General features: G+C 43.0%; 1 protein-coding gene across 2 annotated transcripts; it reads right to left on the bottom strand.

Annotated features, from left to right (window-relative positions):
- Positions 1-159: 159 nt before the first annotated feature.
- On the bottom strand, positions 160-20803 carry OAT (ornithine aminotransferase). Of its 2 annotated transcripts, none has more exons than XM_057531333.1 (10): positions 20692-20803; positions 12797-13021; positions 9128-9352; positions 8927-9022; positions 6664-6791; positions 5074-5196; positions 4292-4420; positions 3404-3517; positions 2157-2301; positions 160-1002 (listed from the first exon to the last, which is right to left on the bottom strand). In XM_057531333.1, the coding sequence occupies exons 2-10, from the start codon at positions 12990-12992 to the stop codon at positions 842-844; spliced, it is 1317 nt and encodes a 438-aa protein (XP_057387316.1). In that variant the 5' UTR covers positions 12993-13021; positions 20692-20803; the 3' UTR covers positions 160-841. The 2 variants fall into 2 exon arrangements, with proteins under 2 accessions (XP_057387316.1, XP_007198600.3); XM_007198538.3 differs by lacking the exon at positions 20692-20803 and adding an exon at positions 20090-20280.
- Between the last annotated feature and the right edge of the window lie 4922 nt (positions 20804-25725).

The following is a 25725-nucleotide window of genomic DNA, read 5'->3' as shown; positions in this document are numbered from 1 at the left end:
TAAAAGAGATTTTTATAGTTTGTTTTTCTAGAGATTACCAAAGAAACCAAAATGTTCTTAGAAAACACATGAAATAAATCAGGTAAGAACATTCTCAGAGGGCTTTAAAATGTGAGGTAATTGATAACACTGCAGTAATCACACACTGGTCCCAACGTAGACATTTTAAATATGAGCTTTATTTTAAATTTAAAGAAACACTGAAAATAAACACTTTATACAAATTATATCAAACACTTAAAACATAATCAGGAATGTTAAACAATAATTCTTAATTCAAAGTAATGACGTTCATAGAATACATCTTGGTGCTAGCCAATATGGTGTTTACTTAAGTCTAGTATTTTATATAAGCTTAACCATTAATCCTTCCTAAAATTCAATGACTATGACTCAACTTTATGAGGTTAAGCTAATCTTCTATGCAATGCTCTCCTATAACGTTTTCCAAATACAATTTATACCAGCAAGGAAATTATTAAAACATATATAAATTATGCTGAGGGGCTCGATTAAAAGGCTGTCTATATAGAGAGATGCATCTCACCTTAGAAAGCGCGCGCACGCGCGCGCACACACACACACACACACACACACACACACACAAACACACACACACTTAATCGAATATAAGATGCCAGGACATTCTCTTAGTTATGTTACACAGCAAACTGCACGTTTATAAATGTCATTCTATTATGTATGAACTGAAAAACATATATTTTTTAAAAAGCCCTTGACATGGGGGAGTGGAATATGCTTGCATTAAGTGCAGAAACGCAGAGCTTTATGAACTGCCTGTCTCCAGCTGGCTCCCAGGCACCACTGAAAACTGTCACCCTCAGAAAGACAAGATGGTCTTGTTAATGATTTCCACGGCCTCCAGAATCTCATCCTCCTTGATCACAAGTGGAGGTGCAAACCTGATGATATCACCGTGGGTTGGCTTGGCCAGAAGTCCATTATCTCGAAGTCGCAGGCACACCTTCCAAGCATCATAATCTAAAGAAAAACCGTCAAACTTGTATGCTGATCCAAGATAAACGTTGAAACATTCCCTTGCAGCGTGCATGGGCAAGGGCAGCCTGGCAAAACAGAATTCCCAGTACCTAACTCAAGAAACGCAGCTCTGAGTTGCAAGCTTGCTTTGTTCTTACTCTTAAAAACGAAGTTATTTTTCAGCAGTGGTCTGAATGGTATGATTAGACATGGTTTTTGTTAGTTCTTCGTAAGTGAAAAAGACCTAGCAAAAAACTTACATGCCAAGGCAGATGTAATTAATTACACGAGGAACCAATACAAAAAGAACTGGGGTATGACACAGATAACTAACTGGCATAGAATAAGCAATACTCAAAACGCAGTGAACACTACACATTCCTAACCTGGATTTGCTTTCTGAGCTGGCAGAACTAGACTCTCATCATTTTGACTCTCACGACCCTCAACCCCGGCTGCATCAGAATCACCGAAAGGGCCGCGGCCAGTGTCTGGGCCCCACTCCAGACCCATCAAATCCATATCTCTGCAGTGAGGCTAGGCTTGGATTAATTTGTTAAAAAGCTCCCCAGATGATTCTAAAATGCAGTCAAGGTTAAAATCACTGCTTTAAAAGGAAGGGTTAGGGCAAGAAAATCCAGCAAGGAACGCTTAAGGATTAGAAATGATGTGTTAGACACTAAACACTCAGTTAAGTGGCAGCTGGGGTTATTTTTATTATCAACATCATCATCATCATTCCTATTATCACTCCTGCTCCTACTACCTCTACTGATATGCAAAGTAGAAAGTGAGTGAGGAAAGGAGAGCGAAGAGGAAACGGGACTGCAAAGTGCTCTGTGCAGACTTCCTAACAGAAAATAAACTGAAATCTCCAAGAACTGCATAAATAACCTAAGGCAGAATAACAAATGACTTAAAGAAAGGAAAACAGGTGAAATTAGTTATATGTGCCTTCACGTAGGAAAGAGCTATATTTTTAAGACCATTAATATAAATCAGGTAATAAGAGTATTAGGCAGAGCTTAAAAGACTTTGTCAATAGGAGGCCAGTCAACAGTTTCAAACAGAGGAAACCAACGACCAGATAAAATACCAAACGTGTTTTGAGCTCTTCCTATAACAGTAATATCTTGTAAAATATTTTGTCTCCGTACCTTTGGTTTCTCTAATAACAATAGCATTTAATAATCCTTTTCCTCTTACAGCCGTTACAATATCAGAAGGTAGCTTTATGAGTTCATTTCTCAAGATGACACCCATTTTCTCTGCATTTTCAGCAAGGTTTTCTTCTTCCAAAACCTATGTTTGAAGAGAAATTACACAAATGTTAAGATTGCCTTTTCTTTTACGTTGTTCTTTGGAGGGGAATGTGGACTATAAGCACAGGGAGAACGTGATCAGATAAAGACCAGAGCGGGGCTTCCCTGGTGGCGCAGTGGTTGAGAATCTGTCTGCTAATGCAGGGGACACGGGTTCGAGCCCTGGTCCGGGAAGATCCCACATGCCGCGGAGCAACTAAGCCCGTGCTCCACAACTACTGAGCCTGCGCGTCTGGAGCCTGTGCTCCGCAACAAGAGAGGCCGCGATAGTGAGAGGCCCGCGCACCGCGATGAAGAGTGGCCCCCGCTTGCCACAACTAGAGAAAACCCTCGCACAGAAACGAAGACCCAACACAGCCATAAATAAATAAATAAATAGATAGATAAATAGACAGATAGATAGATAGACCAGAGTAACTTAACTTTCATTTCTATTTTGCAAAGCCTATACCAGTTTGATTTCTAATCATCTGACATACGCTAGCTCAGACAGAGCCTTGCTTTAGTAAACCCATAATCAATCTGATTCTGTGGCAAAATAAGGATTAAAATTTGTTTAATGCAACTGATATATTTTCTTCTTAGGTGAATAAATCAATGGACTAAATATACTTTAACTTTTTAACTGCAATAGAGTTCCCTTTGTTTTTTTCCCTAAAAAGTCCATCCTCAGAGATAATAATTTTATGCCTTTTGTAGGCACTTGAGGAATAAGTCTAAAAGCATTCAAATCCACACTTGAACAACAACAAAAACAAAAAGCCACATGTGCTAAGCCAGAGGCTTCACAGGCCAGGCCCGGTCACAGAGTGAGAGTTCTGTGTGGACAGGCCAGGGCCTACGGGCCAAAAGCCCCAGGAGACTGCAAACCTGGGAAGCCCCCGGAGGATTCCCGTCTACTAGGCCAAGGTTAAATTACTTTTTGAGAATGCCTTGCCCCTAAACCCTTTCCTCTATACTTCATGTTCTGTAATACTCGGCAATCTTATTACATTTCTTATCACACCAGTGGGCTCAAACCTAAAAGGCACTTCAATGCTACCTCGAGGACTAGCTACTGTAGAGCTGCAATCAGTTTTTACCTCCAGGGCCGCGATGGCCACTCGGCAGCCCAGTGGATTGCCACCATACGTTGAACCATGTTCCCCTGGTTTAATGGTCAGCATTATTTCATCGTCACACAACACTGCGGATACCTGAAAGACAGACACTTCAGCGCTGACCCAGTCTTTTCTCAGATGAACTCTTCTTATTCTTACCAGGAACACAAATATTTATGAAGCTGATACTAAATTTGACATAAACTTTCAACCAACAAGTGCTACACATCTGCCACCTTAACTAGCAGTGACAAACTGAGTGATGCCCTAACACGTTCTAAGCACATCAGGCCACACTTCAATGGCACAGATTAGCATTTTGGAACTAAAAGAAGAAAGCTATTTCTGCAGTGATATACTTTAGAATTCTTTCCCCTCTCAAGGTGAAATGCTTTAACTGTTTAGAAAACAATGTTCTGCACTATATATTCAGAGCCCTTTAGTCCATACCAATTGTTGGCTCTGAATAGCAAACCCAAGAAAAGAATTACAGTTAAACATTAATTTTTTCCAATCTCTACATTAATCGGTCATGGTTTTAAACAATTAGTAAGAGTATGTCTCTGAACCATGGGAAAAAGCATGAAGGTCTACAGGAGTACTTTTGGGATAAAATGTTTCCATCCAAAACAAATGCAGCAGAGCAAATCCCAAGGCACACTCAATTCTTCAGTTAAAATAACTAAGTGGGTCACCCCATGGAACTCTGAAATGTTTTTATTACATGTATTCCAGGTGACCTATATATATATCACACTAAGTAAAACCAAACCATCAGAAAGGCACTATTGTCATAGTCGGCTAATGTAAAAATATCTTAAGGATTCATGAGAATAGGGAAGAGAAAGGGAGGCTGAACATTGGACTTACAGGGTATAAACCACCAGAAAGTGCCTTTCCTAGAAGGACCATATCAGGTCTGACATTTTCATGATCAACAGCCAGCCATCTACCAGTTCTGGCCAATCCTGTCTGTATTTCATCAGCAATAAACAGAACCTATTAGAAAATAACAAAACAGCATTAATTATCATTTTCATTTCCATAGGGAAATAGTGATCTTTATTTTACTCTTCCCTGCACAAATCTGTCATTCTGACATCCCCTCAGATTTGTGAGAACATTTTAATGACCCACACAACTTCAAAAGTGTCCTGTGAAAACCCTGCAGACACACAGTTATTCCCTGTGTCAGGCCACTCAGTCCCCAGAGGCCCATCTGCACTGTTCTACAAAGGGGTGAGGCACTTAGGCAAAGGGTTTTGTGGGGGGTTTCTGAACAAAACTACTCTCTGGGAATAAATTCCCTTGTTTATTCCACAACATCTATTAGTAAAGAGGGAGAGAGAGCTTAAATTCTGGAGCAAAGGGATACGACAGAGGGTTTGAGAAGGATCAGAGTACAGGTTGCCGGAGCAGAGAGGAAGGAACCGTGGTTAGGGTCCAGAAGTCTGCAGCTCTGCCAGGGCCCAGCCAGTATTAAGTCAGCTTCTTTGCAGCCTGCTGCTAGAAAGTTCTATCACCACTAGAAAGTTCTGCAGCTCTTAGAATGAAGTCTCCCTCTAGTGGAGAGGTGATGTAATCTTCGCATTTATCCTATTGGCCAAACCCTAAAAGAGGCAGGCAGGTGGGCAGGTGTGCAGGTGGCTGACCTGGTGCTGGGTGCAGAGCTCTCGCACGCCCACAAGGTACCCTGGATCTGGAACAACAACGCCTGCTTCACCCTGAATTGGTTCCACCATGAACGCGGCAACGTTTGGGTCCTGAAGTGCACGCTACAAAAACAGCATGAAAATGTTTTTAGTAACTTCCTTTCAAACCTATGTGGAAATCTGAAATCACATAATGCGCATATTTTCCCACTAAGAATAAGTGTGCAAATTAAGTTTTCACACTAACTTATATTCTGGCTTCAAAGTATAACTTTTTTTTTTTTAAAGTTTTATTGATTGATTGATTGATTGATTGCTATGTTGGGTCTTCGTTTCTGTGCTAGGGCTTTCTCTAGTTGTGGCAAGCGGGGGCCACTCTTCATCGCGGTGCGCGGGCCTCTCACTGTCGCGGCCTCTCTTGTTGTGGAGCACAGGCTCCAGACGCGCAGGCTCAGTAGTTGTGGCTCACGGGTCTAGTTGCTCCGCGGCATGTGGGATCTTCCCAGACCAGGGCGCGAACCCGTGTCCCCTGCATTAGCAGGCAGATTCTCAACCACTGCGCCACCAGGGAAGCCCCAAAGTATAACTTTTCTGACTGACATTCAATTACCAAAAGCTCTAAATACGTCAGCTTTAAGCTACTCCATCCTTCATTTTCTAATATATACTTAAATGTACTGTAAATAAAAGCTAATGAGGGACTTCCCTGGTGGCACAGTGGTTAAGAATCCGCCTGCCAATGCAGGGGACACGGGTTGGAGCCCTGGTCCGGGAAGATCCCACATGCTGCGGAGCAACTAAGCCCATGCGCCACAGCTACAGAGCCTGCGCTCTAGAGCCCGTGAGCCACAACTACTGAGCCCACGTGCCACAACTACTGAAGCCTGTGCGACTAGAGCCCATGCTCAGCAACAAGAGAAGCCACTGCAATGAGAAGCCCATGCACCGCAAAGAAGAGTAGCCCCTGCTCGCCACAACTAGAGAAAGCCTGCACGCAGCAACAAAGACCCAACACAGCCAAAAATAAATAAATAAATTTATAAAATTTAAAAAATAATAATAATGAAAGTGGCTTTTTAAAAAGCCATTAAAGGGAATTCCCTGGTGGTCCAGGGGTTAAGACTCTTTGCTTCCTCTGCAGGGGGGCACAGGTTTGATCCCTGGTCAGGGAAATAAGATCCCACAAGCCACGCAGCCAAAAAAAAAAAAAAAAAAAAAAAATTAAAGATACATTAAAAGTGTATCTTTTTACTGTACAATTCTTCCACTTCATAATTTTAAAAAGCTGGCTGAATGGCTGAAAACTGCTTATTTTGTCTATTAAAGTAATTAACAGGTAATACCCAAGTTAATACTTATGCAGGAGATAAATCTAAAGTGGTTAGTTTGTTGTCAGGATTAGACCACAGAACCTGGTTTCCCCATGTTGGAAACTTGGAAACTAACTGACCATTACAGAGAACAAGTGTGACTCTAACTCTAATATAACAGATTCTCAGTACAATCATATATCTGTTTTTAATTCATACATTCAACAAATTTAAGTTCTATTTACTATGAACTAAAGCACCATGATGCTAAATGAAGTACCTCAAGAGCAGGCAGATCATTATATGGAATGATTTCGAAACCTGGCATAAATGGTCCAAAACCATCGTAACTGGTTGGGTCTGTGGAACTGGAGATAGCAGACAATGTTCTACCCCAAAAGTTTCCAGCTAGAAAGAAGAAATAAACAGTCATTATTTCAATCAAACCCCCCAATGTAATAAGCACTGTTCCCCCCAAAATGCCCTAAGAAGCTTGATTTTCAAAAAAGCAAGGGTTTGCTTTAGAGAGCCTCCAGTGAGCTCATTTGTTTAAACAAAATCTGATACTAAACACCCTGGTTCATATGACTGAGGTCTGGCCTTGCAATTACTATTTTAGGCACTTCTCTACTGAGCCTCGGAAGTGTAATATATAGCCCCTAAGGATAGGTATTTGTCTTTTCTTTCAGTAATCCCAAACCCTAACAAGTGAAGCATTCAATGCATGTTTTTCTAGAGATGGCTTTTCTAGACACATTTATTATAGCGATATGAGAAAGAGACTACCCTTCATAGAGAATTGGCAGTTTTCCTTTTAAAAATCCAACACTACAGGCGATTCAATAGAATGAATTTTAAATTTCATTTGGATAGAATATCCTCAAGCAGTCCGAACACTTTCAATTTGCCTTCCTTGCTGTTATAAGTTGTTATGTGCTAAAAGACAGACATCTGCCTCTGTTCAGGAACAATTTTTACCCATTAATTTATTTCATTAATAATTTGAGGACTGATTAATAATGTCAGGCACTGTTCTAGGTGTCAGGGGTAGAATGACGACTGGCAAGCTCCCTGCCCTCAAGGAGCTTCTATGCTAATCGGGAAGAAACACCTCAACGTAAACTAGTGAAGCAAATGCACAACATAATTGCGATGTGGTTAAACCCAAGGAAGAAAAGAAACAGTAGAATAAGAGAGGCTTGGAGGGTCTCCCACGTGTTGTGTTTTGTTTTGTTTTTTAATATCTTCCCACCACTTCTGCCAGCAGCAACTCAAATAACCCAGTACTGAATTATTCTAAGTTGGCTTCAAAGCATCCATAAATACTACCCTTGCAAAGCCTCTCTCAGCTATGAGTACTACGAATAATCCCCACTTGCCTTGTCCACAAGCAACAGCATATTGATTCTGCCCAGACTTAAGACAAAACGCACACTAGACCATAAGCCTATTTGCTCTCCTGCATCGGCCTCAGGAGTCTCACGCCCCGCAGCTTACCCTGCAGTATAAGGGACGTGCAGCTGGGGACAGTCTTCTGTCTCCACCCACTGTCTCACCAGCTTCTTTCAACACCTGGGTGAAACACCTTTGCACCCTGTGCTAATGTGAGAGAGACTGGACACAGTCTGTAAGAACGAAATCACCAGAAATGCCATTTTTGTTTGCAAGAGACAGCTTTGTTGTCCTACAACTAAGGCACAAGATTCCAAAATGGCAGACCACAGAGACTTCGGAAACAGGAATCTGTCACCCCCACCCCCAAACACCAACTACGGCTGGCCATTAGATGAACTCTGGATTCTGTTATATTATGGGGTTTATATAATTTAACTGCGTGTATCCCCAAGGCAAAATATTTAATGATTTCAACCATCACAAAAATGAATCTTGACCATGTGCAGTGACAAACTTACCCATACTTTATGTTTTAAAAAATTAAAATCAGAGCTTTAAAAAAAAGTCAGAACCTATCCATTGACCATCATTATCAAGATCCCCAAAGTCAGTCTATATGGATAATCTGGATTAACTGTTGGTCTCCCCAATCAGAATTCAAGTCATTCCTCTCAACCATTCACAGAAATATACCCAGGGCAACTCCAGCCCTCCTCTTCCAGCAGCTTCTAATGACATGATACAGTAATCCTCAAATACTAAGATTCAATCATCGGATCATACCTAGGACATGGCCCCACCTGAACACAACCCAACGTCAACAACCTCACAAAAGTGCTCCATTGGCAAGGCCGTCTAATTAACCAGAAAACTGCTATGAAAAAAATCAGATAAGCAGATGGGAAACAAATCATACAGTCACTCATTTTAGGGAGGGAGGAGTAAGGAGTTATTTCGGAGAGAAAAATCCCACATGTGAAGAAATACTTGGAAATAAACCCAAGAAAAGGAAATCCTTCCATTTTTATGAAACATTCAACAATTAACATACATGAGGCAAACATATCTGAAATATTTCATCAGTAAATTAAAATGGTAACTGATATTGAACGTTTCGATCACAGCAGTTAATGGTGAATTTCACATACCTGCAAAAACAATCTTTGCTTTGTATTTCGGGATCCCCTTCACGGTATATCCCCATCTACGAGCAAGTTTGCAAGCAGTCTCTCCAGCCTCCACTCCTACCAAAAGAGAACATCTCTCAGTTTTAAAAAATGTTTTAAACTATCGGAAAATTATAAGATTTTCTCGGCTATTTAACAACAACAAAAAAAGGAAGTATTTACCTGTATTCATGGGAAGAACTTTGTGGTAGTTGAAAAGTTTGGTGACATACTCTTCGTATTCACCGAGCACGTTATTGTAGAAGGCCCTAGATGTTAAGGTCAATTTGTCCGCCTGACTTTTCAAAGCATTCACAATCTTTGGATGACAATGCCCTTGGTTGACAGCACTGTAGGCACTCAGAAAGTCAAAATATTTTCTGCCTTCTAAATCCCACACATAAATACCTAAAATATATAAGGAAAATAACTCTAGAAAAACCACTACATTATATGAAGTTCAAAGACTAAGACTGCTAGCCAGGGACTTCCCTGGAGGTCCAGTGGTTAAGACTCTGCACTTCCACTGCAGGGGGCACGGGTTAGATTCCTGGTCGGGGAACAAAAAAAAAAAAAAAAGACTAAGACTGCTAGCCAGCCCTCTGAATACCTACATATGAACGTTTAGTTAACATAGAATTGTGGTTAAGGCATGTTTTAGCTCAAGCATAATAAACTTTGGTTTATAAGGAATTATATTGTATCTGCCCAGCTTCAAATTACACATTTAACAAAACCAGCATAACAAGGAACTTCCCTGGTGGCACAGTGGTTAAGACTCCGAGCTCCCAATGCAGGGGGCCGGGGCTCAATCCCTGGTCAGGGAACTTGATCCCACACGCATGCCACAATTAAGAGTTCCCATGCCACAACTAAGTAAGCCCACAAGCTGCAACTAAGGAGCCCGCCTGCTGCAACAAAGACCCGGCACAACCAAATTAATTAATTAAATAAATAAATATAAAAACAAAAAAACACCATTTAAAAAAAAAACCGCATAACAAGAAGAGATTTTATAACTCTGGAGTGAAACCTTTATTCCTGGAAAACTGGAACCTTTATTCCTGGAAAACTGAAGTTTTGAATTTAAAGCTGGAATTTAAAGGAAGAAGTTATGCATAACATAAAAATCACAATTGGTTGACTGTAAAAACCAACAGAATGGGAAAAAATATTTCCAAATCATATATCTATCTAATAAGGATCTAGTATCCAGAACTCCTACAACTCAACAAGACATACAACCCAATTAAAAAATGGGCAAAGAACTTGAACGGACATTTCTCCAAAGAAGGTATACAAATGACCAACAAGCACATGAAAAGATGCTGAATATCATCAGTCATTAGAGAAATGCAAACCAAAACCACAATGATAGCATTTTACGCCCACTAGGATGGTTATTTTCTTAAAAAGGAAAACAAGAATTGACAAGGATGTGGAGAAATTGAAACTCTCATATATCACTAGTTGGAATGTAAATGGTGCAAGAGCTGTTGAAAACTGTCTGGTGGTTCCTCAACAAGTTAAACATAAACTACCATATGACCCAGCAATCCCACTCCTAGGAAGAAGGGGAAAAAAAAAGAAGTGGAAGACAGGTGTTCAAACAGAAATGTGTACACCAATGCTCACAGCAGCAGTATTCGAAATAGCCAAAAGGTGGAAACAACCCAAACATTCATCAACTGATGAATGGACAAACATGTGGTGTATCCATAAAATGAATATAATTCAACCATAAATAGCAATGAAGTACTAATGCATGCTACAACATGGATAAACCTTGAAAACATTGTGCTAAGTGAAAGAAGCCAGACACAAGAGGTCACATATTGTCTGATTCCATTCATAAGAAATATCCAGAATAGGCAAATCTATAGAAACAGAGAACAGATTAGTAGCTGCCAGGTTCTAGGGGAAGGAAGGAATGGGGAGTGACTGTTTAATGTGTATGGGGTTTCCTTTTGGGATAATAAAAAAACTTCTAGGACGAGCTAGAGGTGATAGTTGTACAACATTGTACATGTACTTAATGCCACTGAACTGCATGGTTAAAATGGTAAATTTTATGTCATGTACATTTTACAACAATTTTTTTAAGTTGATCATAGATATTAAAATGTATTAGGGGCTTAACACCTAATTTTTACCATGTACTTAACATACTGTGGTAGGTGCTTTTGTCCCTTATCTCATCAAAAACCCCCTATGAGTGTTACCATCCCTGTAGTACAGAGTAGGTGCTTAGGTTATAACTAGCCCCAGCTGGCACACATCAACCAGGACTCGAACCCAGGCAGTCAGATTCTAGACTGCACTCTGCTACTGTAAGTAAAGAATACTTCTGCAAACCAAACTGCTTCCAATTTTGTAATACATAAACCTAGATTTTCATTTGTTCAGAAGGAGCTTTATCTATACTACAGTACTGGTCCCAAGTAAAAAATACAGGCAAATGATTAAAATGTTTAATACTCTTATGCATCATCTTCTGGCCAAAAGCTAAGTAATAAACTTTGGCTTTATTTGGTTATGGTTGTTATTTCAAAATGTGGATTAAATCACCATTTGGCAACAATCAGTAATCATTTATTCAGGTAAGAATCATTAATGGATGCTAAAAGTGGGAGCAAAAATTTGATGAGTAGGGGCTTCCCTGGTGGCGCAGTGGTTGAGAATCTGCCTGCTAATGCAGGAGACACGGGTTCGAGCCCTGGTCTGGGAAGATCCCACATGCCACGGAGCAGCTGGGCCCGTGAGCCACAGCTGCTGAGCCTGCGCGTCTGGAGCCTGTGCCCCGCAACGGGAGGGGCCGCGATAGTGAAAGGCCCGCGCACCGCGATGAAGAGCGGTCCCCGCACCGCGATGAAGAGTGGCCCCCACTTGCCGCAACTAGAGAAAGCCCTCGCACGAACCGAAGACCCAGCACAGCCAAAAATAAATAAATAAATAAAATTAAAAAAAAAAAAAAAAATTTGATGAGTAACAGGATATTTGCAGTCTCAAATCATGTCTCCACAAGACGTTTAAAAGGGAAAAATAGAACTTTACAATGGAGAAGGCTGGCAGACACTACCTGACCAGTCAACCCCAAATTGAGGTTTATACTAAAAATTATTGGCCTGTACTCTTCAAAAATATCAAGGTCAAGAAAACAAAGACTGAGGAATTGTTCTGGATTAGACTAAACAGACCTGAAAACTGAATGCAACCCAGGATCTGAGATTTTCTTTTGCTACTCAGGACAACCAGTGAAATCTGGATCCGGGCTGTAGATTAGAGAATAGTGCTGTGTCAATGTTCATTTCCTGATCTTGATAATTACACTCTGTTATGTAAGAGAAAGTCCTTGTGTTTCAGGAAAGGCACACTAAGTATTTAGGGGTAAGGAGGCATCATGTCTGCAACTTCCTCTCAAACAAGTTCAAGGAAAAAAAATGTATTGCGTATGTGTGTCTGGAGAGAAAAAGAAGATTAAGCAAATGTGGTAAAACAGTTAGTGCTTGGGAAATCTGGGTGAAGAGTAAAAGAAAAATTTAGATACTACTGTTGCAGCTTTTAAGTCTAAAATTATGCCAAAATAAAAGTTAAAGGAAAAAATGACAGCAATATTCCAGTACTTTCTTTATGTATCATACATTCCCTCCTGGCAAGGTCCATCATGACTCTGCAGTCCCCATAGTACCCAACACAGCAAGCACCAGCCACTCAAAAATGTTGAATTAACTGTATCTGCAATATAGAAATTAAATGCATCTGGAAAAATGTATAGTGAGAAAATATAAAAGCAACTTTTACAAAAATGTAAAGCAAGTAAAAGGGGCGGGGGTGGGAAGGGTTGGAACATACCTTTCCCTCTCTCCAGGGCTACAGGTAAAGGGTGGTAGTTGTGGGCACCATATTTAGATTCCCGTTCAAAAATGTAATCAGAGGATGGAGGGCCTTGGACTGTTTTTTTAGTTGCAACCGATGTAGCAGAAGCCACTGAAGAATGAACTCCACGAAGGACAGCAACAGTCTGCAAACGTGCTAGTTTGGAAAACATGATGTCCTTCAAGTAGGAATATCACCAACCTGTCCAAAGAAAAGAGAAGACGTAGAGAATAAGAACCTCCCAAGAGCAGACAGATGTCAACTCATGAACTATGTGTTGAACATTTACCAAAGAATCAGAAAAATAAAGAGAGAACTAAGGTGATAACTGTAAATGGAAAGTAACCTTTAAAAATTGTATTTAGGGCTTCCCTGGTGGCGCAGTGGTTGAGAGTCTGCCTGCCAATGCAGGGGACACAGGTTCGAGCCCTGGTCTGGGAGGATCCCACATACCGCAGAGCAACTAGGCCCGTGAGCCACAACTACTGAGCCTGCGCGTCTGGAGCCTGTGCTCCGCAACAAGAGAGGCCGCGATAGTGAGAGGCCCGCGCACCGCAATGAAGAGTGGCCCCCGCATGCCACAACTAGAGAAAGCCCTCGCACAGAAACGAAGGCCCAACACACCCAAAAATAAATAAATAAATTTATTTTTAAAAAAATGCTAGCCCTTACAGTTTAAAAAAAAAAAATTGTATTTAAATTTTTAATTAAAAAACTAAAATGAAAAAACAAAAAAGAGAACTAAGACAACCACTGTCTTTGGGGAGCTTGAAGGCCAACAAAGGGAAAAAGTATATGAACATTGACATTAAACCCCAACAAGTGGGATGTGCACAAAGTGCTCCCGGCTAGAAGTCTAAGAGAACAAGCAAGAACGATAAAAAGCAGAAGGGCTTTTACTTTTCACGAACACCCTTCTGTACCACCTGACAGTCTCTGGGGCAGTCAGGCAAGGCTGAACAGCACAGGGCCTAAAGAGCTGAACAACCATTCAAAAGGTATTTATGCGGGGGTGTAAGACTCTCTCAGCTGGATCGCAGATTAGAGCCCAGAGGCGGCAGAGACCAAATCAGAGAAGTCGACTGCCCAGGGGGTAGTCATGGGGGAGGCGACAGAGGGACTGAGAACTACTTTGCATATCTACTTGGCCCTTGTGTAAAGAGTGAGAAAATTAGGGAAGAATTTGGTTTCTACAAAGATAACAGGGACCATCCTAAAGCAAAAACAATAGGGGTGGGGAGGAAAAAGTGATTTCTTGGGGGATGGGAAAGGCTTTTTAAGTTTAAAGACAGAAACTACAAAAGGTAAAATCAGCTATTTAGCCACAATTATCTAAAATTTCTATAGGTCAAAATTATCATAAACAAAGGTGAAAGGTAAAAAGATGGGGAAAAAAGTTTTTTCATTTATAACAAATAGCCTTTGAAGAGCTTTTACAGTTAAGTGAAACAGACCAAAAACAAAACAAAACATATGAGATGAAAAGGTACAACTCCCAAGAGAAACCATCTACTCTGCTAGGATGGCTGTTTCTATAAAATTAATCCCCAGAAAAAACTGCACCACAAAAGCAACTATTTAAATGAGAAAAAGGCAATTAGGAGCTAGAGAACATCAAACTGTTGATACAACGAGCTAAAAAGTTTAGTAATAAATCCTAAATATCACTGAGCAAACTGGCATTTATTCAAATCTATTTATATATTATTTCAGCTGCATAGCTTCTCTCATCCCACCAGCACCAGCCCTAGAAGCAGCCCTCACCACAGTGCTTCACACGGCTACATAACCATTAATAGTCATAATAAGCCATGAAGTACACACTGAGCCACAGAAGAAACTAAGAATAACAAGGAAATTGGGGGAAATACAGAGCAATGATGTCGGGGGAGGGGGGAATGTTTTTTAAAGATACATTCAAGATGAGTGGAAAGTTGCCAAACACTAGGCATACTTAATATGTCTATACTTATTTTTTAAAAAGACTAGTTAACTCATGTTTCAACAGAACTCTATCAATGACACGTCAGACCAAGCAATATCTCCCAGCACTCAGTCTGAGCTGCCCAATTAGCAAAACCTAATACTTGGAGTTTGGCTTGCTTCCCTTTCAACTTGGCACTACCCAGTAAATCCAGTATGTTCAGGAATCTGCTACACAAAATCCAGCACTCTGGTTTGCCAAGACCCACCAGCTAACCCTTCTTCCCACAGTTCAGATTAGAATACAGATTTTTAACCTGAGATCCAGGGACGGTCTTCAGAGGGTCCAATAACTACTGAAATAAAGTGCAGAATTATATGCATAAGTGCATTTTTTTAAGGAGAAGGTCCCTAATTTCCACCAGATTTTATTTAAAAGAATTACGTATTAACAACAAAAATGTGACATAAGAATCATTACACTGGAGATAGCCACTAGCAAAAATACAAAAATTCTAGTTACACTACACAGAACTTCCCCAAAATACTAAGTCTAAAACATTGATTTTAACTCTATTTCTTGAGTAGAGACTCAGTAAGAATTAATGTTCTGTTTGACCAACTAAAAAGTCAAAACAACACATTAATTTTTGCCTTGATCAAATTAGCAGTAATACACAGAGCTACTTAGATATACTTTAAACTGAAACACTTTCTGAAAAGAACCGTAACCATAATAAAAGCCTTAGAAATGTTTGTGCTCTAAGACCACTAATTTCACTCTCAAGATTCTATCCTAAAGAAACACTCAGGAACGTAGCAAAACATTCATAAATAAAAGATGCTCGGGGCTTCCCTGGTGGCGCAGTGGTTGAGAATCTGCCTGCTAATGCAGGGGACACGGGTTCGAGCCCTGGTCTGGGAAGATCCCACATGCCACAGAGCAACTAGGCCCGTGAGCCACAACTGCTGAGCCTGCGCGTCTGGAGCCTGTGCTCCGCAACAAGAGAGGCCATGATAGTGAGAGGCCCGCGCACCGCGATGAAGAGTGGTCCCCGCTTGCCGCAACTAGAGAAAGCCTTAGCACAGAAACAAAGACCCAACATAGCAATCAATCAATCAATCAATCAATCTTTAAAAAAAAAAAAAAAAAAAGATGCTCAACTATATAAGAATGGCTCAACATAATCACATACATAATATATTGTCATTTAAAATCATTAGTTTTTAATGACATGGAGAGATGTTTTAGGATATGTTTAAGTGAAGAAAATAAAATCATGTTCAACTCTACAAAAAATACTATACACAAGGAAGTTCACTGTGGTTATCTTTCTACTGTTCTATATTTTCCATGTTTCCTAATGATCAAGAATTACATTTATAATCACACAACATTGTAAATCAACTATATTCAATAAAAAAAATCATATTTATTATCAGAAAAAGTTATTAAAAATGAAACTGAATGTCTGCCTAGGTTGTCACATTAGACAAAGAGAAAGCTTAGCAACAAAGAAAACCAAAGTAAGAGAAAAAAAAAGAGTTTTGAGAAGCTTTGAGAAAACAGATTGCAAAGGTGGCCAAACAGCTCAGCTGGGAGTAGTGAAAAGAAAGGCATAAGTCACTACCCCTGGAAGTGCAGCCTGGATGGATTACAGCAATTAGGTCTTAAATGTCGTCTCTTTCTAGGGGGCAGGGTCAAATTCTAAAATAAAAACTATTCTCTATGATTTTGCTATCAAGGTCTACAGCTCTGTGACTTCATTAGAACCTGGCAGAGAGGTACTAAAAAAAATTTTTTTTAATTCAAAAAGAGAGAGGTATTAAAAAAATACTAAAAACTCTCTAAACAGCATCTTTTAAGTTAATTAACAGGTTGACACAATATTGTGAGTGAAAGGAATCTTTGAAATTATCTAAATTCAACATTTTCATTTTACACATTTGCTCAGCTCATTCGCAAAAGAAATGGGACAAAATATCCATTTATATGCCAAGTTCAGGCAGTCTTATTAAAATATAACTACACTGTGGACTTCCCTGGTGGCGCAATGGTTGAGAATCCGCCTGCCAATGTAGGGGACACAGGTTCGAGCCCTGGTCCGGGAGGATCCCACATGCCGCGGAGCCACTGGGCCCGTGCGCCACAACTACTGAGCCTGCGCTCTAGAGCCCACGTGCCACAGCTACTGAAGCCTGCATGCCTGGAGCCCATGCTCTGCAACAAGAGAAGCCACCATAAAGAGAAGAATGCTTACGGCATAGAAGAGTAGCCCCCGCTCGCTGCAACTAGAGAAAGCCCCGCGCACAGCAACGAAGACCCAACGCAGCCAGAAATAAAATAAATAAAAATAAATAAATTAAAAAATATATATATATAATATATATATATAAAACTACAACTTACTAACAAAAGAATAACATCCAAAACATTACTAATACTCGTGCTTAATTAAGGTTTTTAAGGTGAACTCTGAATATTTAATTCGAGGGGTCCTGTTGTCCGATGCATCAGATGCACTAGGGCCCTGTAGGCACATTTCTATTCAAAAACCTTCTGGGTTCAAGTTACTGTGCCTGGCACAACACAAGAAATACTAAAACAGAATTAAGGAGGGCTTAAACCAGCCAACATCAACAATTTCCCCTTCCAGAAAGGCCTGGAAAACCAGAAGAGGAGAGAGTAAGCTCCTCAGCGTTTGGAGATTAGGATGTAAATTCTAGCTGAGGCTATTATTAAGAGTAACTATTTGGATGATTTTGTCAATTTTTTTTTTAGCTTCAATGTCCCCATTTGCAAAATGAAGTTGAAGCCATTCAAGGCCATTACTGAGGATTAAATGAATCGTTTTAGAGCACCAAACTTAGCACAAAATAGCCACTCAGTTAGTTCCCTCTTAAATTCATAAGGGAGTTAGCCAATTTCTGCAATATAAAAAAAAACAGTGCCAGGGTTTCTTTTTTAAACTGCAGCTTTTGTTCTTCTAAAAAATTTTTTCTATTGAAAAAAAAATTATAAACACAAGAAAATGATCTACAGTTCCATATTTAGGAGGTAACCATTAACTTTTAACTTTTTTCTATGCATAAAAACTATACACATTAGCTTTTCACCCTTCCCTAGGGAATTTACCACATTCATTAGACCTTCTGAAGGCTCCCAGGACCCTTGCACAGATTTTTGTCACAGGCCCTAACACTTCAGGACACTTATTTTCACACCTGTCCCCTTACTAGAATCCTACTAGGCTCCTTAAAAGGACAGTAATAAAATTCGCTTTGCATCCCCAGAACCTAGCCCAGGTTTGGGGATTCCTTGTCTGTCAAATAAACAAGGTCATTCCTAAACAGACTTAGGACTTGCGAGGGAGTCAAGGCAGTGACAAATAGCAAGGCCATCCAGAGAGATGATTAAATCACCCACTCCTAACAGACAGAGCTGAGTCTAACTCTAACAGGAGGCTAGCATGACATCAACAAGAATGATCTTTCCATCAGGAGTTCACTTCATTAGATCATTTCACTCCAGGCTGTGCATTTAACTTAGGCCCACACTCGGGTCCTGGAGAAGAGGACAAATTGTTATTGACAGCAAAAATTTTAACACTGAATGTTTTCAGTAATACAATTAACAAGGTCCTTCTTCAAGCTACTATTGGCCAATCTAATCCATCCTATCTATACTAGAACATACCTAAAATAGAATTCCATAAAATGCTGCATTTTGATGAGTTAATTTAGCATACACTTATGAAATACTATTTTTTTATATCACTCTAAAAGAAAAACCAGCATTAAATTCATCAAAAAGCCACTTAAAATATTCCACTTGAGGAATAAATTTGGTTTTACTACATTTGTCAAATATTTACCTTTCTTGAGGCAACCATTCAGAAGTACACTCCTTTTTGGAAAGTTCTGCCAACAAAAGTTTTTTGGCCTTTTTTTTTTTTTTTTTTTTTTTTACATAATCTGGCTCAAAGTCAGCTCAAGTGCGCCACCAGCAAACACCTTAAGCATTACTACTAAAAAGGACTGGCTCCATTAGATCATTCCCTCCACACACCTCCAAAATCCACTCATCACTATTTTTAAATGTAGATTTCCCCAGGAACTCAGGAAAGGGCATCAAATATGCCCACAAGTAACTGTAATAAAGGCAGAGAGTGGGGGTGGAAATACAAATATAGCCTCTTTGAGGAAAATAACGTCTTTTCAAGAATTTTTACCAAAGTTATACTGGGTTTGGGACTTCCCTGGTGGCGCAGCGGTTAAGAATCCGCCTGCTGATGCAGGGGACACCGGTTCGCTCCCTGGTCCGGGAAGATCCCACATGCCCGTGTGCCACAACTACTGAGCCTGTGTGCCACAACTACTGAAGCCCACGCACCTAGAGCCCGTGCTCCGCAACAAGAGAAGCCACCGCAATGAGAAGCCTGCACACCACAATGAAGAGTAGCCCCTACTCGCCGCAACTAGAGAAAGCCAGTGTGCAGCAACAAGGACCCAATGCAGCCAAAAATAAGTAACTTCATTTTTTTTTAAAGTTATACTGGGTTTTTTGGGGAGCAGATTCAAAACTTATCTTGAACACCATGGAAAAACTGCAAATCCAAAACAATAAGCTTTATTATTTAAATCTTGTTCTTATTAAAAGATTTTACGTTCCTACTTGGACCTTTTTCATAGTCAGGAACTAGATTCTCTGAAGACGGTACCAGGATGTTTTAATGAAAGAAGTCTGTTGTTTCTTTCAGATGAGTAAGATGAAGAATTTGGATTACATACCTAAAGAACAGCTCCAAATTCAAATTGAGAGAACTAGTTTACCTACAGAAACTCTTAGTCTTAGAAATCCTAAGATTCAGAATTGAGAACCTGGAGTTTAGTCATTTCTTAAAGCCACTTCATTCCAAAGTCACTCCTCCGTCTTTTCCGCCTTAATTTATCACCTTATCAAAGAGGTAAAACTGAACACCAAGAAGGTAAGAGATACAGTGAGAAAGGGAGGAGGCTGTGGGTCACGGAGCACAAGTGTCCCAATGAAATCAACCAGAATTTATTTATGCTCAGCGCTGTTGGCAAAGAAACTCGAGGGAGGAAGTCTTCGTGCCGAAAGCCCTGTTGACCCCAATCCCCTGACACCATGCAATTAAACCTGCACGTTACTGTAAGGTAAGGCTCTACTTCTGACTTTTTTATTTGGACAAAGGCTGGAAGGGAAAAGAAGATAGGTTGGGGGAGGGGAGAGATGGGCAGGTAGGCTGCAGGGCCAAGGAGCTGCCCGGAAGGACTCGAACCCAGTCTCGATAGTCGGCGCCGCCCCCGGAGGCAAAAATTTACCGTTTACTGAGCAGTCCCGCGTGTCCAGAATGCGCTCTCCTGGCCGACGTCAGGAACACAGCGTGCTCGCGGGGCCCACAGCCCCGGTCCCACGCGCCGGCGCCCTAAAGGCTTCCTCCCCGGAAACCCGGAGGCGCCCGAGAGGCTCAGGGTCAAGGCGCAGAAACCCCGGGGCCCCTGGGGCCGCGGCACGGGTTCGTGAACTGCGGGCCGGGAGAGCAGAGCGCCCGCCCCCATGGGCCGCGCGCCGAGGGGCCGGCCCGGCTCCGCCCGCTCGGGCAGGCGGAGGTGCCACATCCACAGCCTCTCTCTCCTTGCCTCCCTCGCCCGCTGCTCCCTGCCGGGATGCGCCGCGCCCCTGCCCGCCCGGATTGCGTGCGGGCTGGCTGCTCTCCGACCCGCGATACCCCAGTGCCCACCGCCGGCAGCGCAAACCTGCTGCGGAGGCGGAGCCTGCCTGCCGGTCAAGGCCCAGCACGCCCCCTCAGCCGGCTCCCTCCAAACCCGGGACCGGAGCCGCCCACGCCAGCCCCCCGACCCGCCGTGGCCCGGGGCGCCGGGAACCCACCCGAGCCCCGGCCCCGCGGCGCCTGCGCGTATACCTGGCGGCACCTCGGAGGTCAGCCCGGGACACGCGGCGTCAACTGAGCAACTGCAATGATGGCGACACGTCACAGACCTTAAGATGAGGCTTCTGCCCCGCCCCCGGGACGCCCTCGCTTCCCATTGGCTGGCGGCGGAGGGCTGAGCACCAATCACCGTGGGCCCGCCCTCCGCCCCGCCGCTGCGCATCCCAGACTCCTACTGGGACCGCAGGTTCGAGCCCCTCCCGCGCCCTCAGGGCCGAGCTGTTCCGGGCCGCCATCGGCTCACTGCGTTCGGGCGCCTGCGTAGAGAGTGCCTTTCCCTCGGTCGCTCACTGCCCTCCCTTTGTTGGCGGGAAAACAAGGTCCGAAGGGATGAAACGTTGGTTGGGCCCCCGCCTCGCGGGGCTGGACGGCAGGCTGGACTTCCAGCCCTGCGTTCCCCGGCCGCGCTCCCAGGCCTTTGCCTCGCAGAGCCTTACGTATGTGCCGCGCCAGCCCATCCCGGCCCCAGGCAAAGTCGCGCCCACCATGTTCTTGAACCCTGGTGTGCTGTAGTGCTGTTGCGCTTCTGAACCCATCTGCGTAAGTCATCACTGCAGTGGAAAACACACTGTCCACCTCCTCGTGGTTGCTGGCAGATACTGAAAGGATGGCAACACACTCTGTAAGTTTGTCTGCGGCGCCCTCCACAACCCGTTAGAAACGCAGAACTGAGAATGGATAGGCCAGTATAACCTCATTTTAGAATCATGAGGGAGGGCGTCCCAGGTGGCGCAGTGGTTAAGAATTCGCCTGCCAATATAAGGGACATGGGTTCTGAACCCTGGTCAGGAGAGATCCCACCTACCTCGGAACAACTAAGCCCACATGCTACAACTACTGAGCCCATGCTCCGCAGCAAGAGAAGCCACAGCAATGAAAAGTCCGTGGGCACCACAAGGAAGAGGAGCCCCTACTTGCCTGAAGACCCAATGCAGCCAAAAATAAATAAATTCATTTTTTAAAAAAAAGAATCATAAGGGACCTGGACACCGTGAAGTCTACACCATTTTTTTTTTTTTTTTTTTTTTTTAAATCAAGGTTGGGAACCATGGTTTTTAAACTTTGGGTTTATTTATTTATTTATTTATTTATGGCTGTGTTGGGTCTTCGTTTCTGTGCGAGGGCTTTCTCTAGTTGTGGCGAGCGGGGGCTGCTCTTCATCGCGGTGCGTGGGCCTCTCACTATCGCGGCCTCTCTTGTTGCAGAGCACAGGCTCCAGACGCGCAGGCTCAGTAGTTGTGGCTTGCGGGCTTAGTCGCTCCGCGGCATGTGGGATCTTCCCGGACCAGGGCTCGAACCCGTGTCCCCTGCATTGGCAGGCAGATTCTCAACCACTGCGCCACCAGGGAAGCCCAAGTCTACACCATTTTTTAAAAATTCTTTTAACTTTATTTATTTTAAATTTATTTTTTTAATCTATTTATTTTTGGCTGTGTTGGGTCTTTGCTGCTGCTCGCGGGCTTTCTCTAGTTGCAGCGAGCGCACAGGCTTCTCATTGCGGTGGCTTCTCTTGTTGCGGAGCATGGGCTCTAAGCGCGCGGGCTTCAGTAGTTGTGGCACGTGGGCTCAGTAGTTGTGGCTTGCGGGCTCTAGAGTGCAGGCTCAGTAGTTGTGGTGCATGGTCTGAGTTGCTCCGCGGCATGTGGGATCTTCCCAGACCAGGGCTCGAACCCGTGTCCCCTGCATTGGCAGGTGGATTCTTAACCACTACGCCACCAGGGAAGCCCCAGTCTGCAGCATTTTTGTTAAATATTGGAAACAGAGCTGGGAGTGAGAAAACGACTTACCCAGGGTTATCCCACAGGTGAGGGGCAGCCCAGTCCTGTGTGCCACCCCCCTTCTCTGAGGGTGATCACAGACAGCTGCGGGGACAGGACCGCACGTCAACGTGGTGTTCCATTAGACCACCCTGATCAGTCAGGGTCCCAACTGGAAACAGGTGGCACACTCCAAAATGGAAAATTGAGGTGTATTTGCTACAGGAATCATTTAAGTGTAAACCACAAGAGGTAGAGAAGTAACCTGGGGCTAGTGCACCAGGGAAGACCATTGTCAACCCTAGGCTTAAAGGGAGCTGTTTCCAGAACCGAAAGACAAAAAGAAAGGAGAGGCCAGCTGCCTGGGCAATGGTCATCAGTGACCTCCAGGAAGGGGAGCTGGGGTGAGGAGGATCCTGACCTCCCACCTCCTGCCAGGGTTCTCTATGGACTGAGCCCATTAGGAAGCCAGAGACCTAAGGAGCCCTATGAGGGCAGTCCCTGCAGGGCAGCCTCCTGGGACGCAGGCAGGGTAGGGAAGGGTGGGGAGTAGATGGGGTAGGAGGACAGATGGAACTCATTCAACACAGAGAACCAGCTAAGATAAGCCTTAGCCAAGTAGAAAGGAAAGTCAAAGCTATATGGTAAGGGCTGGAAAATGTGTGGGCACAAGGCCAAGCTGTAAACATCAGAGCCCATGTCTACAGATGTCCAGAGCAACACACCAAAAGGGATTCAGTCCTCTGTGGCTCTATCTGCCGGAGACCAAGGTCAGTTATTCTGATTGTTATGGCCATGCCCTCTCTAGAGCTCACTGAGAGTAGGACTTTGCCTTTTAGTTTTCTGATGCGCCCCCATAACCCTGAATACAATGTGATTAATTTCTTGGACGTTAGGTCTTTGTGCTCACAGGATCAGAGAGGAATTGTTTCTCCATGGTCCGGCCTTGCAAATCTGGGCAGGTGTGTCAAGCCAAGCCCAGCTCTTGGAACACTTACAGAGAGCCCAGGAATCCCCAGTCTGGCCTTGGCAAGTAGGAACAGGTGCTTCTGAATTCATGAAGGGGACATGACACCCAAGATCTGAGTAACATCAAAATGTGTTGCAATGCCTGTTGGACTTACAGATAAGGTGCTCTTTAACTAAAACCTTTTCATAGGCCAGAAACTGCTGAGAATGTCTGGGTTTTATCTCTTCTCTCTTATCAGAAAAACGGAGGTACAGAGAGCATGAAATACTTTATGGTTTTCCTAGCTGGTTGAAAAATAACTAGCAGTTGTTTTTCAGCTTAATGTGCCCTTGGAGACCTAGACTTGAAAGCAGCTTGTTTTCAAACAAGAAACAGAGCTGCTCTGTTTGTATGCATTTTATTTATAGTCTAGAAACACATAAGGACAGAGCATACATTACAAAGATTTTTGAGCCTCTAAACCTACGTATAGATTCAAGTTATTAACTATATGGGAACGATAAAACTGGATGATATAAAGACTGACCCCATCACAGATATCCAACACCTAAATTAATTTATTTAGTTCATTCAACAAATGTTCCTTGAGTGCCTACGTGCCTGACCCTGCAAGGGGTTTCACATCAGGCAAGAGTATGTGGGTCTCTTTAGTAGGAGGGAGAAGTTCAGGAAATGCTCCTTCAACAGGTGTGAACTGAAGTCTTGCAACTTTGACCATCTGAAAAACTGCAACTACACAAAAAAGGAAAGAATTCATTTTCTTATACAGGCAACTGTCAATTATTCAGTGACCAGAAAAGCAATTTATGGATTATGCCAGCCTCTTGCTTTCCATCACTTCCTCCATTGCCCAATTTGTTTTTACTTGTCATTAGCATAGCCTACGTGTGTAGGTGGACTTGAAATGATTAAAAAGGAAAATCCACACTGACCGTCAAGGAGAAAGTCTTGTAATGAGACTCAGAAGATGTTTGGTGATTTTTACCCAGCAGAAGAAACATTTTTCCCCAGATTATATTCACCCTAAAAGATGTCTTCCAACAGAAGACTTGGCAATATACATAGCTCATGCCTCCTGCTGCTGCTACACTGAGCCAAGGCAGGCATTTAAATCTGGAGGAGAGGGACTTCCCTGGTGGTCCAGTGGTTAAGACTTCCCCTTCCAATGCAGACGGTGCGGGTTCGATTCCTGGTCAGGGAGCTAAGATCCCACATGCCTCACAGCCAAAAAACCAAAACATAAAACGGAAGCAATATTGTAACAAATTCAATAAAGACTTTCAAAATGGTCCACAACAACAACAACAAAAATCTTAAAAAAAAAAACTCTGGAGGAGAGTAAACCTCCTTACCTCCAGAATGGCAGGGATCTGGCAGGAGCAAGGTAAGCAAAATAGTGAGGAACGTTAAAGAAGGATATAGCTGGTAAATGTTCTGAACTTAAATCTGAACTGGGGACAATAGGCCGAGATTCAGAAATTGTGCAGTTAAAATACTGGTTCTGCTACGAGGATATGCCTGCTACGGGCGCTTATTTTCTCTCGTCCGTAGCTGAATTCCACCTAAGACCTCCAGCTGCAGTTTCTATCTGTCCCCACATGATACCTTCCCTGACTCCCCAGGTCAAAAGAGTCCCCCCCTCACCCTCAGCACTGCCTGTCCCCCTGTCACAGAGCTGCCTGCAGTCACTGTTTGACTACTGTATATTTCTAGCTCTGTCCATGTCTTATCTTCCCACCCAGACTATAAATTCTTTTTTTTTTTTTTTTTTTGGCCATGCCACGTGGCATGCAGGATCTTAGTTCCCCAACCAGGGATCCAGCCCAGGGCCCCTGCAGTGGAAGCGCGGCGTCTAACCACTGGGCCACCGGGCAAGTCCCCAGACTATAAATTCTTTTTTTTTTTTTTTTTTAAAGGATTTTCTTATTTATTTATTTATTTATTTTTGGCTGTGTTGGGTCTTCGGTTCGTGCGAGGGCTTTCTCCAGTTGCGGCAAGCGGGGGCCACTCTTCATCGCGGTGCGGGGACCGCTCTTCATCGCGGTGCGCGGGCCTTTCTCTATCGCGGCCCCTCCCGTCACGGGGCACAGGCTCCAGACGCGCAGGCTCAGCAATTGTGGCTCACGGGCCCAGCTGCTCCGTGGCATGTGGGATCTTCCCAGACCAGGGCTCGAACCCGTGTCCCCTGCATTAGCAGGCGGATTCTCAACCACTGCGCCACCAGGGAAGCCCCTATAAATTCTTGAAGGTAGAGTATGTCTTGCAGGACTTTTAGAGCCT

Source organism: Balaenoptera acutorostrata, chromosome 16, assembly GCF_949987535.1.
Source record: "Balaenoptera acutorostrata chromosome 16, mBalAcu1.1, whole genome shotgun sequence".
Classification (NCBI taxonomy): domain Eukaryota; kingdom Metazoa; phylum Chordata; class Mammalia; order Artiodactyla; family Balaenopteridae; genus Balaenoptera; species Balaenoptera acutorostrata.
The sequence above is the reverse complement of the archived record's forward strand: the minus strand, read 5'-3'. Positions and strand labels throughout refer to the sequence as shown.